The sequence below is a fragment of the Ceratotherium simum genome, chromosome 30, assembly GCF_057802395.1.
Source record: "Ceratotherium simum simum isolate JZ-2026a chromosome 30, ASM5780239v1, whole genome shotgun sequence".
Taxonomy (NCBI): domain Eukaryota; kingdom Metazoa; phylum Chordata; class Mammalia; order Perissodactyla; family Rhinocerotidae; genus Ceratotherium; species Ceratotherium simum.
Genome location: NC_141929.1, coordinates 16046604 through 16054277, shown reverse-complemented (window position 1 = coordinate 16054277; position 7674 = coordinate 16046604). Strand labels below are relative to the sequence as shown.

The 7674-nt window shown below is 37.7% G+C and overlaps 1 protein-coding gene across 3 annotated transcripts in view; it reads left to right on the top strand.

The window, feature by feature from the left end:
* The first annotated feature begins 247 nt into the window (after positions 1–247).
* PKD1L3 (polycystin 1 like 3, transient receptor potential channel interacting) overlaps positions 248–7674 on the top strand; it is a 357135-nt gene continuing 349708 nt past the window's right edge. For 2 of the 3 annotated variants that reach the window (XM_087420005.1, XM_087420007.1), the window contains exon 1: positions 248–327. In XM_087420005.1, coding sequence (XP_087276131.1) covers positions 270–327 — 58 coding nt within the window. In that variant the 5' untranslated portion in view covers positions 248–269. The remainder of the gene's footprint in view (positions 328–7674) is intronic. The other variant, XM_087420006.1, reaches the window with a different exon arrangement.

Below are 7674 nucleotides of genomic sequence, written 5' to 3'. Positions count from 1 at the left end.
ACTCCTTGTGCACACCCTGCCCCGCTCAAGTCGGCTCAGTTGCCAGGCTGCAGAGAATCCAGTCACCAATCTATGCAGGCCCACAAGTTGCCTGAGGGCTTGTTGTTGGGTGGGGCCAGTCTCTAGGGTGGGCTGCCTGCCCTGGCTGAGCTGGATTAAATCGGTGCTCTAGCAGGTGGGGCAGACCCCGGGCTAGCAGGCCTCAGGGAGAACTCCAATGGCGTCTGTGTCAGCACACCCACACCAGGCCACAACAATGGCCGCCACCAATGTTCCAGTCCCTGGAGAGGTCTCACCCCTCACCGAGATGCACTCAGGGCCTATTAGGTGAGTCTCTTGTCACCAAAGCACTGTGCACCTTTCTTTCTGGTGATTTTAGGATGCTTTCTGAAACGGGTGAGTTTGCGCGCGGGCCCTTTTAGTTTCTTTGTGAATCGGGTTTTCTGGGGTGCTCCCCAGTGTTTTCGTAGCAGGCAAAGTCAGATATTATGCCTCTGGTCTCGATTGTGCTGGGTCCACAAAATGCCCACAGCGGGGGCGCTCCCGGCTCAGGGCCTCGCGCCTCCAGGGAGGGCTGCGTACCTGTGAGCTGCTCCCGGCGGCCGTGAAGCTGGCGGCTTGTGAAGGCGGTGTTTTTCTCTCCAGAAGGGAGTCGCTGCCTCTTCTACCTCAGTTAGGATTGTCCGTTGTTGCAGGAGTTCCTCTCATCCAGTTTTCAGTTCTGTCTCAGGGGTAATTTTTCCACGAGTAGTTGTAAATTGGCTGTGTCCGTGGGAGGAGGTGAGTTCAAAGTCTGCTTATGCTGCCATCTTGACTTGACCCTATTTTCCCTTTTTTAAATTGGGAATTGGGCTGAGTATACTCTGAACAAATTTTTGATAGCTGGGCACCAAATTTGCCTTTCCCAGACATGGTTTGTTATTTTAAAAAATAGGTATAAATAATTATACACATTTGCACTTACTTATTTCAGTCCATTTATACTAAACAGAGTTTTCTTTTAAAACTCACAAGTGACAAAATCCAAGATATTTGAGTGAAAATAATATTCCCACCTCTCTCCTTGTTCCAGAGGAGTTCTCTGACTCAGTACAGTGCGCACCATTTGCTTTCCTATATGGGTTTTCCTGGAGAAAATACGTGTGATAGAAAACACAGAGTGGCCATCTTGTTGCCTGATGGAAGTATTTCTTCACGATAAATGTGTTCCCATTGTTCTAGAATTGGGGCAGTATTATAACTTTGTTTCACTCACCATTTCTTACACCATTCTTGAATCTATCCTATCGTCTATCCTATTTTTTTCCACATTATTGTAATTGGTTTTCTAGAAAATTTCTTCTGAGGAAGCAATTTGAACTCAGCAGGATATGCAAACACATAAAAAGCCACTTCAAAGGATTAGAGAAAATGCATTTTAAGACCTCTGGATAGTTTTTTCAAAACACACTTGTTTTGTTTTGTTTTGCCTTTCTCCGTGCTTGATTTCTAGCCCAAATTCAGATTTGTTCGTTATTTCGGTAAACATTTATTGAATTCTTGTTCAGGACACTTTGCTAAGCACTGTGGGAGATGTTAAATAAACAAGTTGCATTCCCTACCTTTGTAGAACTTACCACGTACTGGGGAGAAAAAACATTATATTCTGGCTTCCATTATTTGTGTATTAGTGACCTAAGAGAAGTATAAACCAAGAAGTTAAAAAAAACACAAAACTTGTAACTGGAAAAACAACAGAAAGTTGTTTTTGGGGATATTGGGGAATTTCAAAAAGCAGAAATGATGGAGGAAGAAATGGGATAAGCAAAGATATTGGCAGAATAGAAGTGAGGGTGTTCAGGAAACAGGGAATGTGGCAATTTGGAGGGTTGAGTTCTGAAGAGCAATAAAAGTTTAGGCCATTGGTTGCAAATCCTTGAATCCTTATATTTAATTTGGAGCCAAGTGTAAATCCACAGAAATTTTAAGCAGAGAATGACAGGTTGGAGCTGTGTTTTGGGAAGATTGATTGGCAGTGGTGCATAGTGGTTTGGAGGGGGTTTGGGAAACTTCTTTTAGGGAGCTTTACAATATTCTGTGTTTGAGATAATGAGAATTAGCCAAATGGTAGTGTAAGAACAGGGAGGAGAGGAGACAAGACCAAATGGGGACCTATGCCATGGTGGCAGAAGTAATAAAGCATGATCCAGTTGGCTGGTGGGCAAAAATCCTGGATTGTAGTCCCAATTTAGTAATAATCTTAAATTTATGAGTTTTCCTGGGGTCTACTCTGAACAAAGTGTGGTAGAAGACATAGTAGCCATCTTGTTGTCTGATGGAAATTTTTCTCCATGGTAATAGTGAGGGGTGTTAAAGTATCTTCAGTAAAATGAAGCATGTTAGAGTGATTCAAAGAGAAACTTGGAGTAAGAACTGCTTTGACTCCTAATCTAAAGCAAGATACATAACTTCTCTGAGTCTCTGTTCTTTTGTCTGTAAAACAGGAATAATAATACCTACTTCATAAGTTCTTTGCAAGGGTTCAAGGTCTAATGACATCGTGCATATTAAGTATCAACACAGTATGAGGCATACAGTAAGTGCTTAATAAGTATTAATTGCCCTTTCCTTTCCCTGGCTGCTATCTCCAACCCTTGGCAAGACTGATTTTTGATGAGAATAACTTAAAGACTTGCACCCATGTTCTCTGTAGTTATTTACATAAATTAATAATTTCTACCTTTCTTATTTTCATTTCATACTTCATCAGTCACTTTTATAAAGTGTTATTTGGATGAATTAGAAAGGATACTTCAGTTGAAAAAATCTTTTCATTCCAAATAAAAAACTTAAAGCTGATGTGAGTAAAATAAATGTAAGAATGATCAAATTTTGAAAAGAAAGTACATACCTCACTTTTGTACAATGAGCATAACTCTTAAAATTCTAGATTAACTCATATTTCATAAGTTTAATTCTCAATTTCATCCTCATATTAATTTAAATCATAATTTCACATTTATTTAATCAATCTTCTGTTGACTGTCCTCTAATATGTTAATTTCAGTTTAACCTTCCTGTTTTATAATTAATGCTCTGTGTAAACAAATTTGAATGTATTGGCAGTTGAAAGAAAGTCTGCTGTTTATATGTTTTCTAAAACATATTTTACAAAAAATGTAAAAATAACTGCAAAAAAATTATTTTGTAATTTTTATGATGAAATTTATGTGATGTTTCAGGTTTCCCCATAAGAGTTAAAAAATTAAGATAGAAAAAGCAACGTGAAGGAAAATCATTTTGAAACAATAATTGTGTAACCAGGAAAACAAAAATTAACATGAGTGGACAAAATAATCATATTTCAGATGTCAGAAGACAGAGATTTTATTGCCCAAAGACTCTCTATGAAATAGTTATTCAAAGGACATACAGCAGCAAAACAAAATGAATATGAGAATGAAGAAGACATGGAATACAAGAGACTTGTGAGCAAAAAATTGTTCAGACTCAACCATAAGTGTAATTTATTTCCTTATTCACAAGAAGTTAACAAATCTTTTATCAGAGTGGAAGATTTTTTTAACACCTCTCTCAGAAATCTATAGATAATATAGACAAAAACAAGTAAAAATACAGAGGTTTGACTACTTTGACCCAATAGAATTCTCAAGATGACAGCTTTGTGGCAACTAGCCCAGAATGGAGCAAAAAGGCCAGAGGGCTCCAGAAGAGATGTCCCCTCAAAATGGAACAGATTGGTCGGTTGACATATTTGACCCATTTGGGAGAATTACAGCTCTGACCAAGTTTGAAAGAAAAATAAGTTATTGAAAACTAAGCAGATGAAAAATCATGTAATTAATGACCCCAGGGAAAACAAAAAGTTTTAGAAGCAAGGAAATATAACCAGAGTACATTATATGACTCAGCTGTGAATAATATTCCTATAGTCATAATAATGTAAGCACTGAATAATGTTTTAGTAAGAGATTGTTCTATAACCATATTGGGAGGATGGCTGAAGGGGAGGGATCTGTGTAAGGTTGTGTCTGTGCATGCACAGCATGTAGGACAAGTAGTATAAGAGAACTAAATCGTCATCTTCCACTCTACAAAGTCAGGATGTCATGCCTAAAATAGAAAAAAAATCAAGATGTTGCAGATACCAGCAAGCATTATTTGGAAATATGGATACAAATACCACAAGAAACAGCTAGAATATTTGAAAGTAGTTAACTCTGAGGAGTGGAACTTGGAGGTAAGGAAAGATGCAACAGGGAGGGGGTTGCCATTTTCTATTATAATTTATAGAATATTTTGACTTTTAAAAAACACTCACTTAAAAATATTGTTAGGAACAAAAGTTTAAATAAATAAATAAAATCACGTTGAATCTGAAAAAGCAATTGACTAGTGATACCTAATTATCATAGGCAATGATGTGTAACCAAATCAACTGAAGATCAAGGATGTACAAAGGATTCAGCACACAAAAGTGTAGTGAGGAGATGTAGATCCATACAGCAGCAGGCTTGTCTAACTGGACATGCCCATGACTTTTTCTGTTATACCAAATATTTTTTAAATGTCTTCTTGCTGTGAATTAAAAATTATATAAATTGTCAGTGAAATGTTATTGTCAGTTAATATATTCTGGTTGTTATTCTAACTTCTCTACACTTTACTCTTTTATAAAATGGGAATAATGATTTTATCTTTCTTATAAGGTTGTTGTGAGGATTAAATAAGATGATGCATGTGCAGTCTATTACTCTGCCTGGCACTCAGGCCTTGATGAATATTAGCTATTATCATTGTTTAATTATAATAACAAAGTTTTAATATTATTAGACTATGTTTTCAATATAAAATATATATACATTTATATATTTTTTATATTCAATATAAAATATATATTAAATGATTTTTTGAATTTATGTCAAGTTACTTTGACAATGTTTGCAATTGTTTGTTGACTTCATGTGCAATATTAATATTGACCAGTATAATTCAATCATTATGGGTGATGTTGACACCAAAATAGTAATTTAGATGTTTTTGATGTTAGGTGTTGATCTAATCATGTGACCAGCACTGATAATAACCTCTCATTATGAGTACTGAATGGATATTTTAACCTGTACTTAATCATGGATAAATAATTTCTGTTTCTCTTTTGTATATGAGGCCTCTTCTCTGTGCTTTCTAGGTTCTAGAACGGATGCAAAGATTTTGAAGCTATAGGAGACTATCATAGACAGTCACAATGGCATTTCCCTAAAGGATTTGGAGGCTCTGCATCACCTAAAGAAAAAGCACCAGTGAGACCTAGGATGCAATTCCAGGCAGGTGCCACTCCTTATTCAAACTGTGTCAAGATCAGGTGCCTATGATGTGTTCAGATCTGTGCCAGCAACCGTGAAGACAAGGAGACTGGAAGGAAGAAACAACACGTTAGTGAGCACTAAGTGTTTCACATAAGCCATAACATTTAATCCTGATAATAACTCTGTGAAGCAAAGTTTGTTAGGCCCAATAAATGGCAGAAATATGGGTCAAATCCAGGTTCAAAGTTGATATTCTTTCCACCATAGGTACTGCCTCTCATAACAGGAATACCAATAAGTGCCTTCCTGTAGGATATTGTTGCTATATGACCTGGTCTCTTAGGCCTGTCAGATTTTCATCTATATGCATGTTATTTCCCACCAAAATAAACATAATTTACCAAGAACTGAGCCTAGGTGATTTTGCTCAGTTACTCTTAAGATTTTATTTATTTATTTATTTTCCCCCCAAAGCCCCAGTAGATAGTTGTATGTCATAGTTGCACATCCTTCTAGTTGCTGTATGTGGGACGCGGCCTCAGCATGGCTGGAGAAGCAGTGTGTCGGTGCGCACCCAGGATCCGAACCCAGGCCGCCAGCCGCGGAGCGCGAGCACTTAACCGCTAAGCCACGGGGCCGGCCCTCAGTTACTCTTTATCAGGGGTCAGCAAACTTTTTCTGTAGAGGGACAGATAGTCAATATTTTAAACTTGGGGATCATACAGTCTCTGTTGCAACCACTCACTTCTGACAGCCATAGATAATATGTAAATGAATGAGTGGGCATGGCTACATTCCAATAAAACTTTATTTACAAAAACTGACAGTATGCCAGATTCAGCTGATGGGCTATAGTTTAGCCAATCCTTGCTCAATGTATACCAAGGATAGTCATTTTTGACATAATTCTGCCTATATAGTTTCAGTGTTCTATCTGCTGCAATTCTGAAAATCTCCTTAGTTCTATGGTCAACAGTGATTCTCTAGTGTCCTTCACCATGGAATCCCCCACGTATCATTACAGTTAAGCCTTGGAGAGAATGGTGTGAGGCAAGGACCCAAGCCTGTGCCTATAACAGTGAAATTTGTGTCATTAGGAGAATATTCATACAGGACCTTAGAGGAGTCAGAGTTGGTGCCCCACTGCCTGTATCAGAGCTGACCCTGTGGTAGGAAATCTCATACAGAGAGTGGGCTCTAATTTCAGAGGATAATAACGTGGCCTCCCATGGAGGTCTCAGTTGGAACTATTGATTATACAGTAGAGCAAGATGAGATTGACAGCACATGAGCCACCAGAATCTAAATTCTGTGCAGGAAATTTTGTGCCAGTCAACCACACTGATACACTCTGCCATGCTAGCATGTGTCTTGGTTTTAAACCCCCTACAACTCTACCAAGTTATTCATGTTGGCCTGATTTTTCCACTCTTCCTTCTTTTCTAGCATTTTTTGTTTTATGTGTATGTGTAGCTGCTTTAGTAATATTCTGCCATGTTTCCGAACTTGGCTTGATCAGGGGGAGTAGACAGGTTGTGGTTAGAATCTTAATAACCTGTCAAAACAGAGCATTTAAATCCTGTTCATGTTATTTTCTTTCCTTTCCATGGAACACATACAGCCAGAAAGACAAATAGGAGAGGCCTCTTGGTATTTTTCCCTTGTTTGTGTGATCCTAAGGGTTTTGATGAACTGGCCTTTGCAAGTTACATTGAAGCTGTTCAAGAAAGCTTCAGCTGAATGTGACTTGTTTAACGATTTGGCAAGGATCCAAGCCATCGGAAATCAAAACAAAACAAAAACAAAAAAAACCTCAGATCAGATCAGCATACATCATAACAGTATAATCATTCAGCATCTTATCTGGTTACTTATTATATGTTGTGCAGTGATAGAAATGGAAATAATTTACTCTGGCCACTCTGTGTTACTGTTAAATCATTTATGTGCTGTGAAAGGGATTGCAAACTGTTGAGACTCAAAGATCCCCTAACTGCATTCTCCCAAGGAGTTCTCCACCACCATCACTGGTTCTATTTCACATTTAAACATTTTCTTAGAGTGTGAGCTTCATTATCCATGTTCAAATTCATCAAGCCTTACTTGTCCAGATAGATCACCCATCAAGAAATACAGTAATCTAAAATTAGGCTACTGCTGACATTTTTATGGTATATGATATATGATATAACATGCTGTATTAAGCTCTTTATAATAATTTTTAATTTTTGAAATAGCTGATTCTTTGGGGACCATTTAATATATAATTCCATAGATTTTAGTGATGTCAGGTATCTTTCAAGTATCATTTTAATTGAGTTCTGGTGCTTTTTGTCCCCATCAACTGTGAATCAAACAGGAGTCT